At 32.4% G+C, this 25,561-nt stretch overlaps 1 protein-coding gene across 9 annotated transcripts in view; it reads right to left on the bottom strand.

Annotated features, from left to right (window-relative positions):
* Window positions 1–16,866, bottom strand: part of LOC106665823 (hemicentin-1) — a 179,257-nt gene extending 162,391 nt beyond the window's left edge. For 3 of the 9 annotated variants that reach the window (XM_024228443.1, XM_024228445.1, XM_024228442.1), the window contains exons 1-2: window positions 16,795–16,815; window positions 8,177–8,340 (exon numbers count right to left, since the gene is read on the bottom strand). In XM_024228443.1, coding sequence (XP_024084211.1) covers window positions 8,177–8,340; window positions 16,795–16,802 — 172 coding nt within the window. In that variant the 5' untranslated portion in view covers window positions 16,803–16,815. Of the gene's footprint in view, window positions 1–8,176; window positions 8,341–16,794 lie in introns of all 9 variants that reach the window. The other 6 variants (XR_002910563.1, XM_024228437.1, XM_024228440.1 and 3 more) reach the window with 3 other exon arrangements.
* Window positions 16,867–25,561: the final 8,695 nt, after the last annotated feature.

The following is a 25,561-nucleotide window of genomic DNA, read 5'->3' as shown; positions in this document are numbered from 1 at the left end:
AAACATCGAAAACAGGCTCCCCCAGATGTGGTCAATAGTGCCGAACCCAAATCACAGGATGAATTAAACATCCATGTCTACAATGGCTAGTGACGTGCGATACCAATCGATATGAGTAAAGTATCGAGTATTTTCTTTCGATACCGTGTAATTTTGGTATGGAATATTGTCATTCGATGCAAGTACTGTATCGAATACTTTTTGTAGTATCGGAAAATATACTCAAATAAATTTTTCGTAAAGTGTTCAAGTAATATTGAATTGTTATTTACCTCTCATCAAACTGGAAATTGACTAGTTACTGTTAAGAGCACCTACTAGCGGCATATGTCAATAAAGTTAATTTAAATTTTTAATTGGTAACTCTGCTGATAATTCTCGTAATTCATAATTCTTTCCGGCGTCGCACCTCGCACATTCAATTTCAGTAATTTCTTATAAAATGTTTTTGTCTTCAAGTCCTTAAAATGTGTACGCCTTCCTTCTTGTAGTATACCTAATCATATCTCCTTCCAAAAGTAACGCATGAGGTTATTTGAATAAGAAAACTGAATCGTAGGCATCTGGTATACTCAGGGGAATACAGTGGAAATAAATCATATCTTTTAAACATTTGAAAACCAAAAACCCGTCGATCAATTTTCACAAAACTCGATAACGAAAAAATTGAAATATCAATTATGTTGAAATGTGTTGAATCCTTGTTTTTATCTGCGTACCCACCCAATTTAAAATACTTAAAAATGAAAAAAAACCCTGCAATTTCTTGGTTATTTTAACAACGCTTGAGTGTATTTTAACCAAAGTCCACAATAGTAAGTTGATCATTTATGAATAAACGAAAAAGTACTCACATGAGTAATTACCGTGATTATGCGTACTGTCGACACTTGAGTAGTATCGAATATTTCTTGCGATACCAGTATGGAGTACTGGTATTGAATATTTTCGGGTATCGCACGTCACTAACAATAGCATCATTCAGCAGCATAGTCCTGAAAGCTTTGGGAGTCGTTTCGAAACGTTTTAACGTTATGAAAACCGCACGTTATAAACTATTATGAAGAAAAAAGTATTAATTTTTTAATTAAACGACCATTTTCCCCTGGGAGGGCTAATAGCCTTTTTCTTACCTACTAAGAAGGAAACTTTGTCCCCCGAGTCGCTAATACCCTCCTCCATACATCAAGAGACATAATCACCAAGGGGGAGTCGGAAAAACTCCTAAGATGTTGGCGGAGGGAGGAGGGAACGCGGTAATGATTGATGTCTGGGTTATTAGAGTGGAATAGAGAGGCCGGTTTCCACTGACGACACTCGTGGGGCCATCCACTTATCTCCAACACTCTTTATATGACTGCCCTTGTTTTATGATCATGATTTATAGCACCAAAAAAGAAAAAAATGGTTTTTGCGTTCGTCTATTGTTCAATCCCCGCTAAAGATAGTCACGTTCAATTATTCGTTTATGCAAATGAGTCGTAGACGGTCCATGCAATGGAAACGGGAGATGAAAATAAACCGAATGCGCGTGGGCTCATTCGAATTAATCCCGTACTGAGATAATCCGTATTGGGTTTTGTTTTTGTCAAATAAAAAAACATATCCCCAGCTCAAGCAGAGTAATATTTCATTAATGGAAATTCAATTTTCGATGGGAAAGACTTTTCAAAATTAAACGCATAAATATTTATACAAACAAGGCCAGTTTAACAAAAAGGCGCGCCCAAATATAAGTAAAACATTAGTCTGCATTAACTACATTTTATAATTCCTGATAATTATTAATCAGTTTATTGTCCATTAAATAATTAATGTATTTTATTGTTCCCGCAGTATAAATTATTCAGTTTTAATCTGCATTAAACAAACCTAAAAATATAATGTAAAAGGGCATTCTATGTCATGTGTTGTTTGAACTCGTCGAAAATTAATCACACAATCAAACAAAAAAACAAATAAGAATGTATGAAAAGCAAGATCATCCATTGACATAAGTCTATTGTTATTTACATAACTACAAATTTATTTTCTAGGGTTATACTGTTCTTAAAAGAAATAATACCATTAAAAAACGACGTGTTTTTAGCACAACCTTAAAAACCAACTATGTTGTAAGAAAATTTGTAGTTCAGGCTGTGATTTGTTTCAAACGAAGTTATCTTAAACATATAAACACATAGTTCATTTTTTATTTTGTTTATCTTTCCACGATTTGTCTTCCAACATCACCAAATACTTCAAAGATATACACATCTAAATAATGATAACTAAAACACTTGAAAGTTTCTTACTAACTGATGATATATGCGAAAATATGTTGCTTTTAGCATATTATTATATAAGAAGAAAAAAATCTTTATAATTTTCAATACTTTCAAGCTATTTTTCTTATAGTACTTCTTAATACTTCTTATTATTTTTCTTATACACAACATGGAAAACGAAACCCGATGTAATTTTTATAAGTTATTATTTTTTTTTTAGGAAAAAATATATTTAATAGAAAAAATCATTTTAATGATAATATCACACAACAGTTTTCTCTTTATTGTTTTATTGATGGACTAGAAAATTTTTCTAATAAAAACATGAGATGAAAAATCTATATCTTTAAGTTCATCAATTGTTTTCTTGATTTAATCCATATATACATTAATGTTTATTTAAATTAACACTCCATATATGTATGCTCCATTCAAAAACTAAATCATATATTCATATTGTAAGCAAAATTATACGCAGAGAAATAACTTTCAGCTTCATTACGTTATCATGTTAATACATAAACCCAGGTGTGATAGAAACTTTCGTTTCTTACGTCATTTATTTTCACCACAAAATATCTCAATTTTAATTTCTTTTACTCCATTTCGCTAAAGTTGAGCTGACTGTTAGTAAATGGGTTATATTTTAAATCATACTGTCCTAATCATATCGAAACCTGAATTTTTGTTAAATTTGAAAGTAATGACCAAGCTCGAAAAATGATGGACGTATTGAAAAAACAAAACGATAATTGTTTACATCCAATTCAATCCTCGGATGTAGAAATGCTTTTAGCAGAATATAACACAAACTTCTGAATTCGGGCCAAAGATAAATAAAACGGCGTGTGTTGTGAAAGCTAATTGTTTAAAATCAATTATTCAATAATTAGATCATAAATTAAATTTGTTGGTTTTAAAGAAAGTATCTTTCCAATTTGTATGGCCCCATTTGTAACAAATTATTTAAACTGCTATTGAATTTTTTGTCACCTACATCTTCATCTTTCTTTCAATCATCAGTAATAGCCGTAAGTAAAAATCTTTTCAACGTAACAATCACAGCCGTTTATCGTTCTCCATGTCCTTATCTAAACTTTTTAAATGTTTATATTCTCAAATTGCCTCGTACTCTGATATACAACACATCCTCAAATAACCATTCATCCGACAACAGTCCTGTCTTAATAATTCTATTTTCATTAAAAAAGTATCCTTCACATCCTGTAATTCACTTCGCCACACAAATATAAACCCCCACGAGGGGGTCGAAAAGTTAAAATTACCATGCCAAACACCACAAATCACACAGCCTACTAACGTACAGCATTAAATCAAAACACTTATTACAGAGAAACCGTATGGGCGACCCATAAAACATTGACCTATTCCTCTGATAAAAAGACCTTTAACATATTGACTCTCTTACTAAAAACCGAACTCAAAAACTTTAGGACAAACTCTTTCAATATTACACATAATCAATTAATGACAACAGACGACAAATCTCGCTTGGCTGCCACTAATCTTACATATTTAAGTAATTCAAAGTTATAATTTAGTATATTGAAGTTAGAGTTAAGTAATTTAAAGAAAATTCAATTCGAAATTTATGGATAAGTCCAACGAAGCGTCTAATACAAAGATTGTATTTGAATTACACTGAAATCCACACATTCGGCCCTTACATTTTTGGAGTCGATATTCCAGTTTCTCTACAAACATTGTTTTGGTTTAAAATTGTAATAACATATTTGCATTTAATTTTAAGTGTCAGTGTTAATTATACTATAGTACAGACAAGAGATATTTTGTAATGTATATAATTTTTACTCTTTTAAGGAGAAAAATAAAATTTTTGATGATACGAATTGGCATTCAAAAATGTTTGCTGTTATGCAGATTTTTTTTTTTTTGCATTGGGCAGAATGAAGACATTAAAAAAGTAGACATTAAATAGAGTAAAGCTACATATCTATGATTACAAAAAACCCAAACAAAATCCTACAGCACTGGCTACCCACCATTTTGACCAACACAATTTCGACGTTTACAATCCAAAAATATTCCACACAGATAAACAAACTTAAACGTTTTAGAAATGGTTTACATCAACAGGGATAAACATAGCATCAATTACAGAATAGACACATGTAAACTCAGTCGCAGCTACGCTAATATCATTAATCAAATTCAATATCGATAATATACATATAGCATCATCATATCACACAAAACATATAATATAACATATAAAACAATAATCACATGCCACACATCAAAATTTCTCCTTATTCTAATTCTTCAACAATTTGGCTTTCCTTTCCATAATTATCCCCGTCTATATAATCCTGAAATTATAATCAGGCCGAACCATTACCCATTTTTTCCCATTGTCGTCTCCTTTCACCTCAAAGAAGCCGATTCCTCCTATAAAAATGCTTTTCTATCCCGACTTCCTTTCCCACCCCTTCAAAATATAATATTCAAACATAAAACATCAATATCTCACTGGCACTCTCAACACAACACGCAATAATGACAGACACATCAACACAGAAAACAAACACTCTGAGTACAAATACTTTGATTGAATCTAAAATTTCCATCATTGTATAAATCCATTTTTTTAATCAAAAATTTTTCTAGCATTGTATACTCATTTTTTTCAATCTAAAATTTTCTGTCATGTATAAATTCATTGTTTTAAACTAAAATCTTCTAGCATTGTATACAGTCCCTTTTTTAAACTAAAATTTTCTAGCATTATATAAATTCATTTTTTTCAATCTAAAATTGTCTGTCATTGTGTAAATTCATTTTTTAATCTAAAATTTTCTAGCATTGTGTAAATTATTATTTTTTTCTTTTAATCTAAAATTTTCTAGCATTGTATAAATTCATTTTTTTCCATCTAAAATTTTTTGTCATTGTATAAATTCATTTTTTAATCTAAAATTTTCTAGCATTGTATAAATTATTATTTTTTCTTTTAATCTAAAATTTTCTAGCATTGTATAAATTCATTTTTTTTCAATCTAAAATTTTTGTCATTGTATAAATTCATTTTTTAATCTAAAATTTTCTAGCTTTATATAAATTATTATTTTTTCTTTTAATCTAAAAAAAAGTATAAATTCATTTTTTCCACATCCTACTTGTATTTTTAAAATTTAAATGATGTTTATAAATTCCAGGCCCTGAAGATGATCTCAATAAAGATCGAAAGTTGGCATGATATAGAAAATGTTTTTCTAAAACCTCCGTTACACCAGACCCCATCTCACGATTTCCGAATAGACATTAAAAAAGTTTGTTTTTGATCTCTATTTAAGATTTTTTTTGCATTTTCAATCTTGATGAATCCCACTAATGTTAAAAGGCTTACCGTGTCGGCGTGTTCAAAGGTTTTAAACCCATTAGAGAAAACGCATGCAGTGTAGTTGTGAAGAAGGTACTTAGAGGCAGACTGTTGATCCCATTACGATTCCCATTTCCAGCCGCGAAGGTACGATGACAAGTGGTTTATATTCTCGAACGGTTCCCGCGGTTCGTCCACCCTGGTAACCAAAGCTGGCCAAAAGCTCGGTTTTTTTATTGGAGTCATTATTCATAAAAAGGGAAATAAATACACATTTAGCTCTTTTATGCGTTATAATAAGATGCATTATAATTTGGGTAAAAATATATGCATTATTTGTAGAATAGACTAAACCCGCATGGCCGACGAGTGTTGCGGGAATGTTGTTCCTTTGCGCCGTTGCTTTTGTTGCAATTTTAGAAAAAACAAAATTTAACTTATTAATTCGAGTTTAAAGAATGCCTTTGTTTTTACTAATTTGTCAAAGTAGTAGCTTAGTAAATGAATGAACAACGAACACAGTAGGTATTTATGTAGGAGGAGGAGTTAGTTATACAAGGGGCAAAACATTCATAAAAAACAAAAACTATTGCATTGAGACATTATTACATAAATATAACCAAGCGTAAAATTAATAACCTTTTACTAAATCAACTCATAATAAACTTAAAAGATCTGAAAAATTAAGAAACCATGGGTAAAAATATTTTCCCGGGAATGTGCAACAAACTATTGAAAAAATGTGATTCATTACAATTTACATTACAATTCATTACAATTGAATTTCAACTTTTGTACATAATTAAATAATTATGAACAAATAAAAATAAAATAAATAAATTTAATTTTAACTTAATAGTAAATAATTGTTTAAAAATTTTAAGTTTTTTCTGTGTTAAAAATATTAATACATATCTTTGTCGTAAAGGTCATTTTGTGTTTTGGATAAAATTAATTAATGTCTAAATTGGTACGTGAATAATGTAGGTCAAGTTATTTGGAACTTGTTGCCCAAATGCGACACTCAACTGTCACATGTGTAATTCGCATATTCGTTAATTTAATCTGCAAACTCTGTCAGCAAAGCAAACTAAGATGAGCTGTTTTGCATTGTAGAATTCTCAATGTTTCCTGTGTATTGTAAAAATTGTTATATTAGGTAGTGTAATATCAAATTAATTACTTTCGAGCAATTTTAGACTGAGCTATTGTAAAAGACATATTTTTTAAAATTTTATGATAGTTACAGTAACTTATAAAAAATATATCTAATTATCAATATCATCTTTTAATTCTATGTAAGTGAAAGTTTGCGTTGTCGATTTGTGAGTTCATTGTAGGCGTTACGTTCAAAGGTTGTTTTTGTACTCTTTTTTTATTATCAAGTTGCAATTAGAAAGTCAACCTAAATTTCAAGTTTAAATATCGTAAAATTTTAGTCGGTAATCTATTTGAACACGTGCTGGAAGTAATTCTGTGTAGACTGGCACTAGTAACTTCGGCGTACTTTATTTTGGTAAACTTCTTAGCTTCGTTCTCTCATAGTATATCCCCTAGCGCAGAGAAATAAAATCTATGTAGGGTAAACGTAATATAATTAATTCTTCGTTAAATCACGACCCTATTATAATTTCGTGGAATCAATAAATTTTCAAAAATATTTCAAGTTTTTTTTATCACACATTTATGGACATTGAAAGATAAGTTAAACAGCCAATGGCAGTTAATCTAACTTATTGAGTTAATTATACATATATTGCCGTATTGGGTTAAGGTTACTGTACATTCGGAAATGTGTTTTGTGCTTCGGCTCAATGATATATTGCCATATTCATCAAATGGGGCTTGACTCAGACTCAGCTGTGTCCAATTACCACACACCCTCTCGCCAGTATAAACTTGCAATCCCTCATCCCTTGTCGCATCATCCACCAAATCCAATTTTTACACGAATTGATACAAATTTTGGTGACGATAAAAAAAAGAACTGGGCAAAAATCGACGGCCTGTGAGAATGTTAGAGTTAGTTTTTTAAAGTTATTTGATTATTGATTGATTAATTTTATACGTTTGTCGATTGTAACTTTTGTATCACTCAGTAAACAAACCATGTTTTATTTTTCAAATTATAATCATAAAGAAATTAACAACCATAAAATAAACTATCCGTCAACCCGTCATGTGCAATATTGTAGCAGGAAATCAGTGTAAACTGGATTGTAATTAACACATATTTTGTTTAAAACAACTGTACTGGAAAATAAATAATAAGATAGATAAATGTTACTTTTTACACGGTTTAGAACGCGAATACGAAATGATCGACTAGAGAGCTTTTGAATTTTGTGTTCCTCAGCTTTATGTTCATCTATAATTAATTATTCATCACCAGACAATCAGCATAATTTAATCAAGTTCTTCTTACAACACAGGAAATTAGTCTGATTTAACAAAATCTCGCCCACGTTTTTATAGTTTTTGCTAGCTCAATCCAAATTAAATTTTAGATTGAAGAAAAAGTTTTTATAAGTATATTTTTATTACTCACTCAGTGTTGTAAAGTTGATGAATTGCGCGTCATAGTTACAATCCTCGTTAATGCTTTCAATGATGTAATTAATTTCACACTGGTACATCCCTTCATCCTCAAGCTCGACTTTGTTTATCAGCAAGAACAACTGAGTCTTGTTCGCTTCGTACTCAAGTTTCGACCTAAAAACATAATAAAAACAATTAAACGCAAAATTAATGAGTACAATTTGGAGTGAAAAATAGAAAAACATGATTATGGGCAAACTATTTTATACATCGTGCAACTTAGCAAGAAATCACGTTTGTCATAAATAAGGAAAGTTAGAAAAAGAATAACGTTTTCATCGTTTTTAACTATGGGAAAATATAAATTTTTATTTCCGAACAACTAAATGTAAATTTGCACGACTTTACGTTTAGATTTTATATCAAATTTAATATTCACGATGATATGGACGTTCTTATCAACATAACGTAAAAATTCTGCGATATACACACTTTTACAAATGTTCAAGGAATATTTAAGAATGAGTATTTTCAAACATGGAAGCTATAACTGTCTTTATACAAAGAACTTTTGAAAAATACGTTATTGCCATGAGAAACTTGGTTTGCACCTCTGCTTGTTTTACATGAAAAGTTATCAAGTATGTACACTAGTTTAGAGTTTGTGAACTTTCAAAAACATGGTGATTTTCATTAATAACAGAAATCGAATTTTTCCACCTATAGCTTGTTCCATTATCAAGAATGAAAGAACAAGTTTTGCTTCTCGCCTTGCAACATGATGTAGAACATAACCGATATAATCTTTTCCGAACCATGTTTAATCATCTTCTTCTCCCAAAAGGTGGTATCATAAATGAATTCGAATAAAAGTGAAATACACAAACGAATTAAATTTTGATATAATATTTTTTTTGACAAAAAGGAAACAATGATATAGTAATAAATTACTGTCTTTTACTTCTGAAAATTGCTTTACCCCTTATTTTATAATCAAAGATATTGAAATTACATCTTTGACTTAAATTAATCAACTCGACCTGTACCACACATTGTCGAAAATTTCAAATTTAATAACTAAACTCACAACTAGTAAGTGCAACTGGTCAATCCAATCAATAATTTTCAATTAGCACCTTACAATAAAGGTCAATAAACAGCAGCTTCATTAACCTTTTCTAATGATCGCTACAGCTTGTAATAATTGCCCATTGGTGGAGGGGATATTGATGATTTATTGAAGACGACTTTTACTTATGATTTGGATTAATTTGTAGACATGTAAGTGTGAAATTTTTATAACTGTATTGAATCGGAAACCAAAGCGATTTTATAAGTATAGGAGAAAACTGAATCATTTTAATAAAGCATTATCATTTCATTCATAATAATTTTAAACAGCGCAATTATCCGGGAACTCGAGTTTTAATAAGCAACGTTAACGTATTTTGAGACAAATTTTAAATTTCAGAACGAAAGAAATGTATACAAATTTTCTATAATAAAAATATTTTAATTAATACTACTAAACAAAATTATTGTCAACTTCAACTTCAGCTTTTTTCCGTCAACAAAACATCATTCTAACATAAATGTTCGTTTAATGTTTTGATTTCTAGCGACCATTATGAACTCCGTTCAAAAAGGCATATAAGATTATTTATTTTGAAGGTTTGGGCTTCTGAAAATTGAGGGAACGTCATATGATGGTGCTTCTGTAATCAGTCGTGAGTACCTTGTGACCTCTTTATACGTGTTTTACTCACAAAAGTACAAAACCTGTAGGAGTACAATGAAATAAGTTGTATGAGCGATCGACAGATACTCGTTTTGATTCAATAGACAAAGGAAAACATTTCTTTAAAAGATTTTATTTCAGTTCCATTCAATTCATACAACTGCAACACCCACAAAATGTCTTCTGTCATTTGGCTTATAGAGCTATTTATTTACCGCTAAGTAGTAAAAATTATGAAAAAGAAATAGATGTAATTAAATATTTAGCGTACAAAAACGGTTTTCTTCCAACATTGGTAGAGAAAATAATTTAAAAAAAAACGGTTAAAGAGATTAGCATTGGATAATGCAACAATCTTGCAAAAAGAAAAGAACCCCCTTGAGTTTTATGCGATTACTTACTTAGGTAAAGTATCCGAAAAAAATATCAAAAGAATCGAAAAAATAAGGAAAAAAGGTAGAATGCAAAAATATCATTCCTTTAAGGGATATCTTATCCAGACCAAAGGAGAAAATGTGGACAAATGGTCTAGCAGTGGTGTATACAAAATCAAATGTGAATGTAATTTCACTTACATTGGTCAAACGGGAAGAACACTAAAACGTAGGATAAAAGAACACCCACATCTAGCTCGCAATCGGAATTGACAGGCCACATTGTCAGAGGGAACCACAACTTTAAGCCCGCGGATAAGACGGAAATACTACATGTACTAAAAAAAAGGAAAAAGGTTTATAGTTTGAAAAGAAGGAGGTCTTAAAAGCGAAACAGGATAAAAACTGATTTGTTGAATCTAATGATATAATTCTATCCCAGTCCAGCAATGACGTTAATTCCTCAGTGGCCACACAGGTTACTTCTCTAACATTCAGAGACAACACATTATACGTTATACAACACGTTATTGTCGGAAATTGTATAAGCCTGTGCAAGAAGTTTTTTTAAGAAGCACAATATAACAAGTGCTGTGGTGTTTATGGCTTAACAATTATATATACCAGTGTATTTGTGAGTACAAATTTACTGTTGTGTAAAAATTGTTTAAAACTGGCAGACATGTTGATTATAGGACCTTGAGAATGGCCCTAAGGGTTAAAGCCAGTCGGTAATAAAATTAATTAAAAAATTAATTAAATATTGAAAGGCTTTTTATTGTAGCCTGACATCATCAACCTCCTAAACAGAGTATTAAAGCTGGGGCCCACAACATCCCACCACTTTATCGGAAATTGTCCTTAAATAAAAGAAAGTCGCTCAATAATATTATGTGTTGAAGTAATTTTCGCTGTAGAAGGCATTGCATATAATTCTTTCTTAAAATTTCATTTTTTATGTTTAAATAAGGAATGGCCCATGAAGACCATTCCTGAATCACTTAAAAATTCATGAAATAAATTATTGTATCGGGAATAATAATAATAATTATAAAAAATATTTTCTTTTCTTTTTCTTCTTTCATTATTATTTAATATTCTTTTTTTCACATCCTACATGTATTTGTGTAATTTAAACAATGTTTATAAATCCCAGGTCCTGAAGATGATCTCAATAAAGATCGAATCGACGACCTCTGCTTCTACCATTCCGGTAAGGATTTGGCGGAGGTCGGCGGCAGGGTGCAATCAGCGATAGACGTTGTGGCTCCTAGAGCCGAGGAAACCGGCTTCTCCTTCTCCTCGTCGAAGACGGTTTGCGTCCACTTTTGCAGATTAAGGAGGGCCCATAGGCCCCCACAGCTCTGCTTGCTGGGCGCCCCCCTTCGATATGTGGAGACGGTACGGTTCCTCGGCCTCATATTTGATAAGCAGTTGAGATGGCAGCCACACATCGACGCCGTCGAGGTCAGAGGCAGAAAAATCCTCACACTGCTGAAATTTATTGGTCACTTTAGATGGGGAGCGGACAGGGAGACCTTGTTAAAAATGTTTGACTCGCTGCTGTGTTCGAGAATCTTCTACGGATGTATGGCCTATTCCTCGGCCCGAAAAACGCGTCTGAGAAAGCTCGATAGGCTCTACTACCAGGGTCTCAGAGCGATCTCGGGAGCGTTCAGGACCAGCCCCNAAAAAAAAAAAAAAAAAAAAAAAAAAAAAAAAAAAAAAAAAAAAAAAAAAAAAAAAAAAAAAAAAAAAAAAGATCGAAACGTTGGCCCGATAAAGAAAATGTTTTTCTAAAACCTACATCACACCAGTCCGCATCTCACGATCTCCAAATAATAAAAAATATTGTTTGTAAGTGAATTAAGCAACTAATGATCAATATCTTCAGTTTGTAGCTTTCTTGTCTTGCTTTGCGGTAAGGTTTTAAAATATCATCCACCCTCTTACAACCTCCCCGGGTTAAATTAAATTATCGCATTCTTTTCATTAAAAATTTCATTAAAATTCATCGAACCAAAAGTTATTTGTTCAATGAATTTTTTTACGAGCGACAGTAGGAAAACTATAACAAATCGCGGAAGCACTGTTGAAATATGACGTCTTAAGTTCTACATTTTCCAACTTGTCACAAATGAAATATTCAAACCCTTTGTTTTACCGTCCCAGATGTAGAAATTAATTGGTCTGATCAATTATCAGTGCACTGGACGTAATAAAGCATCGAATTAATTAACTTGTTATACTCAAACAAACTGAGACATGATGAATTAATAGCATTACTTTCGCACTAGCCTAGCATTATTTTTTATATTTGGACAAGTTGGCCAAATATTTAATATCTGAGTGAGCGATATTTTAAATATTTTTATGTTTCTTGGTATAAAACTTGGACTAAAGTGTAGCAATCAAATAAATGCTCATTATCTACAGTGTTATTTATTAACGTTTTATAAGTTTCATCGGAACTCTCAAAGACTTCTGGGTTAAAAGTAAGTGTGTGGTGTTTTGTTAATTAATGATTATTTGAAGATCGTGAGATGGGGTCTGGTGTGGCGTAGGTTTTAGAAAAACATTTTTTTTTATCGTGCCAAGGTTTCGATTTGGGATTTATAAAGATTGTTTAAATTATGCACATACATGTAGGATGTGAAAAAATGAATTTAAACAATGCTAGAAATTTTAGATCAATCGAAGTGTTTGTTTTCTGTGTTGATGTTTCATTATTGTGTGTCGTGATATTGCTGTTTTATGTTTATATTCGTTGGATTTTGAAGGGGTGGGGGAGGAAGTCGGGATAGAAAAACATTTTTATATGAGGAGTCGGCTTCTTTCAGGTGAAAGGAGCCGACCAGGGGAAAACGTGGGTAATGGCTCGACCTGATTATCCCTTCAGGATTATATAGACGGGGATAATTAGGGAAAGTAAAGCCAAATTGTTGAAGAATTCGACTATGTAGAAATGTTTGATGTGTGGAATGTGATGATTTTTTTAAATGTTACATGTTTTGTGATGATGATATTGGGTTGTCCGGAAAATAATGCAGGATTTTGGTATTAAACAAAAAAAAAGAAACTAGTTACTTTAAAGCAATGTTCTTTAATCAAAATAANAATGAGTAATCCTGTAAACGTAAACAGAATATTTTATATAGATTTTTTTTAATGAAAACTTAAAATCCTGCATTATTTTCCGGACAACCCAATATATGTATGTATCAATGACAATATCAATGGTTTTCTGAACCTACGTCACACCAGGCTGCATCTCACCATCTCCAAATAATAATCGTTAAATGAAGTTTTTCCAATTAAATAAAAATGTTTTATGTTTCTTTATATTACACATAAAACGAAAATGATAAATTAAACTCATTGATTAGTCAATTTATAGAAAGGTGTACATTACATCAATTCTCCGTAAATAAATGAAGAGAGGCTCATAAATGTGTATGCAGGCCGTGAATAATGAAAACGCCCCCCCTTCTAATCATTTTCAATTGTACCTTTTATTACAGACAGGGCTAGAAGGTGCCATTGAATTAAACTTTGTCATTTCGCCTAATGCACAAGTAACGTGGTATAGATCACGATAAGGGCCCGGCATTGGGGCTGGACGTGTAATTTTAGAGGCTGACTGATAGAGGGGCATTTCCTCCTAGTTTACTCACTCCTTATCGCTAAATCCGAGCCGAGGGCCGGGGGACGGAGTTGTCATTAGTGAAATGTACCGGCATGAAATGTAATGATGCTAAGGCGTTGAATGCATTACCTCAGTCTTTCATTCTTCCAATTAACCCCCTTGAAAAAAAAAAAAAAAAACGTCCTGGGGACAAGAAGGAATCCGCCTACTTTTCCGTGTAAACAGAAATATGTACACTCGACTGCTTTCCACTTTGAAATATTAACACCACTCTCAAACCTTCACACTTATTTCTTAATCTTACTTATTTTCCTTCACGCCGGAATAAAATAGAACTAAAGTTTTTTCGCGTAAACTGCTGATTTAGATAGGGATAAGAATAAGAGAGGCTGCCACAAGGCCTACTGCACCTCGACCTAAATAGATCTATTGTTCTCCTTTGTTAATTATAATTCACTGGTCAGCTTCAGGCTATTAACCAGCCTCCACAGCTTTGCCAGCGGTTCCTTGGTGTAGGATCTTGCTTGTAGTTTTTCTTGTCCTAGTTGCAAAAGTCAGCACCTATATAGACCTTCGCAGAAACATAAAATGTGTTCTCCTCCACTTCCTGGCAGTATCTGCACAGTGTTTCTTCTGTCTGTACTCGTATCCGGCATGTGTTTTCTTAAGTAGCAGTGCCTCGTCAGGAGTACAACCTGAATCCTGGTTCGATTGCGGTTGCCTTTCAGTAATTCTTTTGTATTGCGGATGGTCCTTCTATGAATATCTTCGAGTGCCTCATCCCTGTGGTATTGTTCCACCAGGTTTTGGACTCATGAAGGATCAATTTTCCGAATGTCCAGGGACCCATGGCAGGGTCAGGTCAGTAGTGTCGCTGACTTCCGTCAGGGCCTCCATGCATTTCCGAACACTCTATGCCTTCGCCCCGCATGAGGCTTAGGCCCTGAGAGCTGCCTGGCTGTCTGAGAAATAGTATTGCTCCGGAAATGTATTGCTGATTTAGCTAAACGCGAGCACACAAACAAATAAACAATCACTCAAACACCCTACGTTTTTGCCAATAGTAATGATCAAAGCGAGAATTAGGAGGGCAAAAGTAATTAACCAACTACCAAAACATGTTTGCATAAATCTAGAGAAATATAATAAGGAGGATTAAAAGAAACATTTTAAACGTTTATTTTTAGAATAGTTCTGAATCCTTTAAGCAGAATTTCACGTAATTCTCAAAGAACCAGCTTCTTTTGATAATAACTGCTAATTTTTGCTACTAACTGAAAAGAAAAAAACAATGAATTAGTCGTTTTTTGTTCCACTATATAATAAATTTGATCCTAGAATTATGTAAACAAATTTAATTTTATTGTAACAATGTTATTTCTTGCTACTAACCAAAGTAGAAAAACAACTAAATATAGACTTGAATCTCATAGATTTTTCTACTGAATCTTTAAAAAATAACAAACATAAAAACAGACGATTGCAAAATTACAGGAAAGAAATGAAAATTTTATTTTTAAAATATTTTTTTTCTGATTAGCCTTATATTTTACCATATTAGCATAAAAAAGAACGTTGATGAATGAATAATTAACAGAGTATATTTTTGGTGGGAGGGGAATGATTAAGTCAATTAAATTAATTTTTACTTCAGGATTTTAAAGGTGTAGCGACCGTTTTTTTCAGACGAAAAGCTGTTTTCCCCTTATTTTTGTTTTTCTCCGCTTCTACTGTATGGATTTTACTTTTGCAACAAGTTCCTTTTTTAAAATCGTCTGCAACCCACTTTAAAACGTCTATCACATTCCTGAAGTTTTTCGAAATCAGTTAATTGTTAAAAAATTATAAGTATTCCCCATTTTTAGGACAATTTACCCAAAATTTATTTTAGCTGTTACAAACAGATTATTGGTTTTATACTATTTAGTGGATTAAAAAGTTGTAGGTTGAGGTTTAATCAAATTGATTTATTAATTTTTGACAATCACTAAAGTTGTAAGAAAATTAGACATCTATTTTGTTTCCGAAAAGATTATTTCTTCGCTATAAACTCATTGTTCACCCTTATTAATTGCCTATTAGTATTATTATTAACAACAGACAAACCAAAAATCCTTCCCATGTGAGGAAGATTTGTGAATATTTGTACCCAAACGTGAAAAAATACTGTTCAGGAGAATGATTTTCTGATCAAACTCAAATTTTTTACCACAGCCGGCCAATTTATGTAATAAACACACAAAATTTCCACAATAATTTGTAATAAATTAGCACATTAATTTCTATTGCAATAGGCTTTAGATGCTTAGTTGAGAAGGTAGTTTTTGACATAGAAACACAAAATAAAAGAGAATCTTTAAAAAGCGAAAGGGTTGACAAAACCTAACGCTTTATTCATATTTTTAGAAAAATTTTTAAAAGCATTTCTGTAGAATTTCAAATGATCAGATTCATTCAAAAAAGATTTTTTGTTGAAGTTTAATTATAAACAAATTAATAAACGATTTTTATGTACGAAAAATTAAATACGACCCAATCGTAACATTGTGCTCAGCTTCAGAAAATCTTTTAAAATGCATAATTTAAATTTTAAATGTTAGTCCAGCAGTACTCAGTGAACTTTATGTAGCAAAACAAAATATTTTTGCCTTGGCAATATGTTTTCAAAAGATTTAGTCGCTAAATGAGGAAAATCATTCGGACCATCTAGAAAAGACATACGTCTCCATTATTTTTTTAATCTCTTGTAAATAGATCCAAGCTTTAACATGAAAACAGTTTTTTACAAATTACTTAAAAGCCCGAATAATAAATTAATATTAAAAATTTACAACTACCAATGAATAGTAAATAAGTTTTGGTATATTTACATCATCATGTATAAAAATCAAGGTCCAGCACTGTCTGTTGTTCAACTCGCCTTGAACCAACTTCAGTAGTACTTTTTTGAAATGTGAACTCTCAACAGTTCAAATCGACTGTGGGTTTACAGAACTGGAGACCAAGTCTGTGAATACATGAATTATATTAGTGAAACTTGTGTCACTTGTCTGCCCATTGCATCAATAAATGTTAACTAGCACCCTTAGGAATCACTCCAACTTAATATTATTTATTAATTTTGGTTGTGATAAGTTTTTAATGATTTTATTAAATTTCAGTTTAAAACAAGGTTTTATGAGGCTGATAAAAACAAGTTTAAACGAATATATCTTTTTAATCTATTTTATTTGTATAATTTTATTTTAATTGTTCTAATAAGATAAATTTATGAATTGGGAACAATATCAGATAATAATTACTGTCTTGTAAAACTAAAGCAATTAGGTTTAGGAATATATTCTGTGAAAAAACCGCTGAAAAATATAAAATCTACCGCTAAAATTATGTTATTTGATACCAAAAAAATAGTTAACAACCGAGTTTTTGTTTATTTGATTTAAAATCCGAAAGTGAGTTTCAGAGTCCACATAGTTGACACTGGATTAGAAAAGTTTGTACAAGACAAGAAGGGAAAGCAGAAAAATTATGTCATAACACTTCATTCAGTTTTTCTATCTCATCAAAGTTTGCACGTTTCAAGGCTCCAGGAATAGACTTTTTGTATTTTTTGCCTTGACGAAAACACAAGTTTATCACTTTTATAAGTAATTGGAGAAAATTGTGCCACTATATATATTTTTCATTTTCTACTAAATTATAAATTCATTAATATAGTAAAACCTCTTACCAATTTTAAACAGCTATTTTAAATCTGGTTAATAAATAGCCAGTACGTTAATCTGACGATTTTTTGTTTTTTAATATATATTTAAAAACTTAATAATTAAAATGCTTAAACTCAAAGAAAGTCTGGAGTATTCTTATTTTATGAGATTTTCTTTGCATGACTTTGTGGTGAAGTCTGAACAGAAAAGCACTGAAGATGGCGAGAATCACAAATAGGCCAAATAGACGTAATCAGCGAGGATGTAAGAACCACAATGATCGGAAACGATCAAAATATAAATCTATATGGTATATTGGTAATTATTATTTTTGGCGTTATGAATTTTTAGAGTATTGAAATATGCTTTAATTAATTTTGCAATCTGTAAAATATTAATAGTCAGCTATGAGTGTAAGTAACTTTTGGCAGTTCATTTACATTCACGCGTGAATTTTAAATAAAAAAGTCATAATATTCAATATGTATTTCTAAAATTTTTAGAAAGAGAAATTTGAATTTGCAAAGATCTAGATATTCAAGCATTCAAGCGCGGGATAAATTGCCTTATCCCATCCGAGTGTTGAAAAATTCCCGGCTTTACGCGGTACAGTTCTTCTGGTAAAGGGGAAATGTACGATTTCCGCAGGAAAATTTGTATCGAGTAAAAATGCGGAATGAATGTGGGGGATGCGTTGTGAAAACGAGGCCCGGAGTGATTTGAAGTCGACGGTAACGTGTCTTCAGGAACAAGCAGTGGCTAGGAACAAAGGGCCTCTGATAAAATATATTTCCCCTACGGCCTGTTTACAAGGCGAGGATTTATAAGAGAATAGCGTCTTGAAGTGAGAAGGTACAACATGGACAGACGCATAAACTTGAGTCTCGGGAAACCAAGTGATAACGTTAGTATAAAGCCGGAAAACAGGCGAGAAATTCATTTGCCTTATTATGTCTCTAGTTTTATCGGATTTTACCCATTCCGCTTTTATTATACGCTGTTGTTTCTTTATAATTCTTGTAAAACATTCTTGAAAGCAGACCAATTTTTATAGACTAATGTAAATATAACATTTTCTTGGCATATCTTATTGATTCAATGAAGTTCAACAGAAATGAAATGGCAGAAGTTGTATCGAACCTTACACAAATCTAGCTGTAAATTTTGGTCTGAGGATTTAGACAAATTCTAAAATTTGTTGGTTTTGGTAAAAATTAATTGAATTTTTATTAACATTTTTGCGTTATGTTGCTCATCCATTGGGTTCGTAAAAATTAATGCAGGTTTTGAAAATTTATTTCATTTTCGCAAGTGATTTTCATGTAAACAAAACTAAATCCTTATCTCTAATGTATGAACTATAATAAATACGTTGAACTGTTGTATTTATAAAAAACATTTTAGTTTATATTAAATTTTATAAGAGTGAGGACCCCCGAAATTAAATATGTTTAAACTAGATTTTCATCAAATTTATTTGTACTAATTTAAACTTGGGCAAAGTACGGCCCAAACCAAAACATGAATACAGTTTGGGGAGGAGCGAAGCATTAGGGAATGTTCGGTGCACCGACGGTTTCGGAGATTTCGTCTTGGTTTTTTTGATCTCGAAAACTGGGAAGGTTTTTTAGGCTTTCCGTTGTGGACGACGACCAACTCAAGACAATATGGGAAATTGCGGAAGCGCTTAGTGTTGACCTCAACCGTTGTTCGCCATCTGGAGGAAATTGGTCAACTAAAGAAGCTCGACAAGTGGATACCACACCAATAACCGAAACTTAAAGAAATTGACACTTTTGACACTTTTAAATTTGCACGACTCTTCTTTTGCTCCACCAAAATGATCATTTCCCAATCGGATCATAACGTGCGATGAGAAATGGATTCTGTACGATAACAGGAGGCACAGGTCAGCGGTTGCACTAGGATGAAGCGCCAAAACACTTTCCGAAACCAAATCTGCACCCAAAAAAGTTTATGGTGACTGTTAGGTGGTGTATTGGTGGGATTGTTCACTATAATTTCCTGAATTAATTTCCTATAATTCCTGGCAGAGAAATATTACCAAGAAATTGACAAAATGCATGGGAAAGTGTAACGTATATGTTCAGATTTGAACCGTAAGGGACAGATTCTTCGCCAACTTAATGGCTTATGATATGAAACCTTACAGCACTCTCCATATTTACCCGACCTCTCGCCCTCCATCGTCCCTCAATCTCGACACACGTTTTTACGTATTTTGATCACTTCTTGAAGAATAACATTTTTGGATAACGCGTTGGAACCAAAAATGCTTTCCAAGACTTTATTGTGATTCGAAATAAAGATTTTTTGTCAGCGGAATAAAATCGCTTCTTACACATTGGCAAAGATGTATAGGTTGTGGGGAAAAATAGTTAATATAAATTTTCTTTATTTTACAAAAATTAAAAATAGTTTTGGCTGCCTTTTCAAAACCTGCATTATTTCTGCACCAGCCCAATATATTGACACTGACTGTAATCAAATCTGTTTATTTACATAAGCATTCCTCTGCCGTATAAATTAATCTTTAGGTGATCAACAATCACGTAATATTAACGTGTTTTCTTGTCCTTGTACTAGAACAGGAGGATCAGATGTTTTAGAGTTTAGCATAAAACCGACCCTGTAAGAGGATAAGTGATTTGTCATGGTTCTAAAACAATTAGTGAATTTCTAATTGTCCACTACGCTTGAGTTCATTCCAATTTGGAAAGCGCTGATGACGAAGCCTAAGAGATTTATCCCGCTAAATAGAGGATGAAGGTAAGGAGGCCCAAGGGTCCCTCCCAAGTGAATTAGGAGTAAGTCAAACCCTGGTCTCTGATTGGTGGGATAATAATTGCTTGGCCCGGGTTGACACTCCAATCAGCTTTCCGTACGCCAAATTACCAATTATCTCCACCATTCCTGCTCTTTTCCAACCCTACAACTACGCTGACTCTTCCAGAGTTATCCATAAATCACGTTATCTGGAACCAATGTACGACTGGAGCTGGATTGCTTTGTTCAGCGTAGAATGAGCCAATGTGCTAATCAAAATATGTTATTATTGCCATCGTAAACAGAGTATTCAGAGTCGACAACATTCGAGAAATTAATACGACTACTACTAATGAACAAAATAATTTTGCAATATTTTAAACCTCAACATGATTATTTCACTCTAAGTAAACAAGACTTAGAACAAATTATAGACAATAATATATTTTATATATGTGATTATTTCATAGTACGATATTTGGGCATTATCTAGATCCAAAATCATAACATATTAAAGATTAAAAACATTCATCTATCAATATACATTGATTAATAGATTAAAAGAAAGAAAAAATGTTCCGAACGTTTCTTTATCACAATGGTTACATCATTTCATTCAAACAAAACTTTTTCAAACGTTTTAAATGATTTTTTTTAAATTAATGATTTCTGGCGCGCTGGTTGGCCGCAATGCGAAATTTATATATATATTTTTATATATATATATATATATATATATATATATGTATATTTTACTTTATGTATTTATATCTACAACATTATTATAAATAGGCACTCTCAACACGACAGACAAGAATGACACATCTACACAAAAACAAACACTTTGAGCCCTGAAGATGATCTCAATGAACATCGAAACGTTGGCACGACAAAGAAAATGTTACGACACACCAGACCGCATCTCACGACCTCCTAATAATTATTATAAATTATTCCTTGTATGTAAGGTCTTGGGTAAAATGAAAAAGTTAGTTTCACGAGCAGGATTCGAACCCACGACCTTCGGCTCATTTCAACCAAGTCCATACAAACAACGAATAATTAATTGAAAGAAGTAATTTGGTCAATCAGACCACTAAACATAATGGGTTATTATAAATAATTAGCAGATTTGATCTAATTGAGAGTAATTGGCATTATAGAGAAAGCTACCCAATGGCAGTCGCTTTGGATTAATCCTTGAAGAGGAGGTCTCATATCCATATTTTTTCAATCGTCGATGGATTGTGGGCAATTTACGTAGGTTTTGATGGACGGAAAAACAGTTAACAGGTGATCTATGTGATTGTTGACAGGGGGCACAAACAATTAGTTCAATCTTCAATTGAAAACTTTGTAATCTTTGAATATCGGTAAACTTGACACCCGTACATTCATAAAGGCTTGAGAAAGTATGTGTATGACAAAAGGGTTGATTTTAATGGTAATTTGATTATCGATTCAGGTTAAACATTTTAAATCGTTTGTTAACTGTCCGAGTGCGTGGGTTTCAAGTTAATCTCTAGAGAAATGTAAATCCTAAATACATATCTTTGTTGGATTGAGGTACACAGGTTCATTGTATTGCTAGAACAAGTCTCACGGCATAGTGTAAAGATAGTGTGTTGTGACCTAGAGGGTTAAACATTATTTTCCAAAGATTAGTCCAAAATTATTGACATGTGCTTTTGTAACATAAGGAAAGCTTGTACAGAAAAGGGGAGACCGTGTGGCACACCTGCAAGCACTTTCTTCGTTTCAGAAGCCTCTGACACCAGGTTTACTGCGAAATGTTTCTCTTTGATATGATTATAGGCTTGGGGTAAAATTAATTTTAATTTATATAGTATCTCATTTCATATTTGTCAAAAGCCTGAGAAACATTTAAAAACATTCCAGCCTCTTACAGAGTCTGTTCGAAACGTGAGGTATGTAATCTGTTATCGTGAAGTTGATGAGTACTGGAATGATGAGCTCGAAACCCAAATATATGCTCTTGTAAATAGTGACGTGCGATACCCGAAAATATTCGATACCAGTACTTGATACTGGTGTCGAAAGAAATATTCGATACTACTCAAGTGTCGACAGATACGCATAATCACGGTACTTACTCATATGAGTACTTTTTCGTTTATTCATAAATCATCAACTTACTATTGTGGTCTTTGGTTAAAATACGCTCATCCGTTAAAATAATCAAGAAATTGCAGGTTTTTTTTCATTTTTAAGTATTTTACATACAGTGGGAACGTAGGTAAGAACAAGGAAAAGCTACCAACCCATTTCAATTTTATCTTTATAGAGTTTGAGAAAACTGATCAACGGGTGTTTGGATTTCAAATGTATAAAAAGATAAGACGTATTCCCACTGCATTCCCCAGAGCTTACACGATTCAGTTTTCTTAGTAATGTAGTTCTCTCCCTTTGTTGAAACTCAGTAACACAGTTGTATTTAAATTTAAATTTAAATTGTGTTTTGTTTAATTTAGATGGGCCCTAAATTCAGAAATTTGTTCGATTTTGACATGTGTACTTTATCTCTCCTTCCTTGTTCACTTTTTTGAAAGAGACCTCGGAACAAAAGTCGTAGAGCTTAAAATTTGCGAAAACGTGACGGTTCAAAACTGATGCATTCCTGAAAATAGGGAGAATCAGTGATCGGTTTTTTCCATAACCATGTCAAAAACACGGATTATTGCGCAAAACCAATAAGGTTAGAAAAACACTTTTTTGGCAAGATGTTTGGCAATAGCTGCCTGTTTATTTTTGAAATAATACTGAATAAACCAGCAGACATGTTGCCATTTTTGCGTTTTTTAACGTACTTTTTTTGTTCAATTTTCCATTTTTAATTAGTTATGTAGTTTCAGTATTTGTATATTTATTAATAAATATTCAGAAATCGTGGGATGCGGTCTGGTGTGATGTAGGTTTCAGAAAAACATTTTCTTTATCGTGCCAACGTTTCGATCTTTATTGAGATCATCTTCAGGGCTCAAAGTGTTTGTCTTCTGTGTAATTGTGCTATTCTTGCGTGTCGCGTTGACACTTTGAGCCCTGAAGATGATCTCAATAAAGATCGAAACGTTGGCACGATAAAGAAAATGGTTTTCTGAAACCTACATCCCACCAGACCGCATTTCACGATTTCTGAATAATTACCGATTAACGGTCACTAATCACCACACATTTATTAATGAACTATATCTTGAAAATGTCTTTAACCAATATCAAAAAAAGGCTTGAAAATAAAAAAAATTAAAATGGTTATAAAAAGAGAAAATCAGAAAAAAATCAAAGAAAACCATAATTAAATTTTAAATTTCCACCTTATGTAATGGTACTTAATTTAGTTAGTTAGTACCTATTTAATTTATTTAGAAAAAATTTATATGCACATAAATGAAACTTTCTAAAATTATAAATTTTAAAATCTTTGTTTTCAAAAGTTTGTCTAGATATATTTATAATATAGGTATTATAATTTCTAGATATATTATAATATGATAGAGAATTATGTTATATATATATATAAGATATATATTATATATAAAAGATTATGTTGATTATTTAAGTTTTGGACTTTGTTTTTAGTGTGTTAAATAGCGCTTAGTGCTGTTCCAGCTCGGAAGGATGAACGTTCCACTAAGGATCCCTCGGCTGGTTTCATATTCAGTCCTTTAACATTTTATGATAGCCATGCGTTTTGCATAATGGCGGTGGTGGGGTAAGCCCGGACAGATTCAAGCATAAGAGGTTAATCGTGAGATTAGGATTGAGGATTGGAGCCCTTTACAATGAGAATGGATGTAGTGCCCTTTTTCCTAAATTCAATTTAAGACCATTAACAATTTAAGGGCAAACGTTCTAATCACCAAGGTGATTTGACCCTTTGTTTTTACTTAGGGCAAAAAACTGTTGAAGCGCCGAGGTAGCGAGGGGCGAGTGGAGGAGTTGAGAAGTGGGATTTGTTGGGATGATGTGAGGGGTTGCACGAGAGAGATAAGTCCTCAGCCCTCCAACTGAGAACACTATCGTATAACCAATCATGTCGGCACAAAACGGGATACTTCTTGTTTCTTTATTAACGCATAGAAAAACAGGATTTTAGGCAATAGATGGATTGATTACGGGAAAAAACTTTCAGAACAATTTCATTAAATATTTATATGTGTTTTATAATTTTACGGACAATGTTTTTTAACTAATTTTTATATCATTATTATTATATACGTGTGTGTGGTGTTTAGTGACCGTTAGTTCATTATCCGTTATTTGGAGATTGTGAAATTCGGTCTGTTGTGACGTAGGTTCTAGAAAAACATTTTCTTTATCGTGCCAACGTTTCGATCTTTAAATTCACTAATTTCGTGGTCCGCTTAACCAATTAATATATTACAATTAATTAAGGTTTTTTAGCTGAGATAAAAAAGTCAATGACACGGGCGGAATTCGAACCAACGATCTTCGGATAGATACGTCGCTGCTCTACCACTTGAGCTATCGTGACCTCGATCCACTCGGACACTAACACTAAAAAACCGTAATTAATTGTAATATATTAATTGGTCAAGAGGATCACGAAATTAGTGAATTTAATGATTTAAAATGAAGTATACTTCACTAAAGCTCTCCGTGGCCATTTCATTTGTCGTCGAGAATCCAATCCGATTAAACGACATTTGAAAAATGGCAAAAAGGTTGGAAAATTCAAAGGGTGCGGTTTAGATGGGAAGTTGGTGTCCGAGTGGATCGAGGTCACGATAGCTCAAGTGGTAGAGCAGCGGCGTATCAAGCCGAAGATCGTGGGTTCGAATCCCGCTCGTGCCATTGACTTTTTTATCTCAACTAAAAAGTTACGATCTTTATTGAGATAATCTTTAGGGCCTGGGATTTATAAACATTGTTTAAATTATAAAAATACATGTAGGGTGTGAAAAAAGAGAATTTATAGAATGCTAGAAATTTATGACTCAATCAAAGTATTTGTAGGGAAATCGGGAATAGAAAGCCATTTTTATATGAGAAGCCGAATCCTCATATAAAAAATGTTTTCTGCCCGACTTCCTTCCCCACCCCTTCAAAATCCAACGTATATATACATAAAACATCAGTATTTCACTGGCACTCTCAACACCAC

The sequence above is a fragment of the Cimex lectularius genome, unplaced genomic scaffold, assembly GCF_000648675.2.
Source record: "Cimex lectularius strain Harlan isolate CLEC.00 unplaced genomic scaffold, Clec_2.1 scaffold238, whole genome shotgun sequence".
Classification (NCBI taxonomy): domain Eukaryota; kingdom Metazoa; phylum Arthropoda; class Insecta; order Hemiptera; family Cimicidae; genus Cimex; species Cimex lectularius.
Note: the sequence above shows the minus strand (reverse complement) of the source record. Positions and strands in the feature narration are given on the sequence as shown.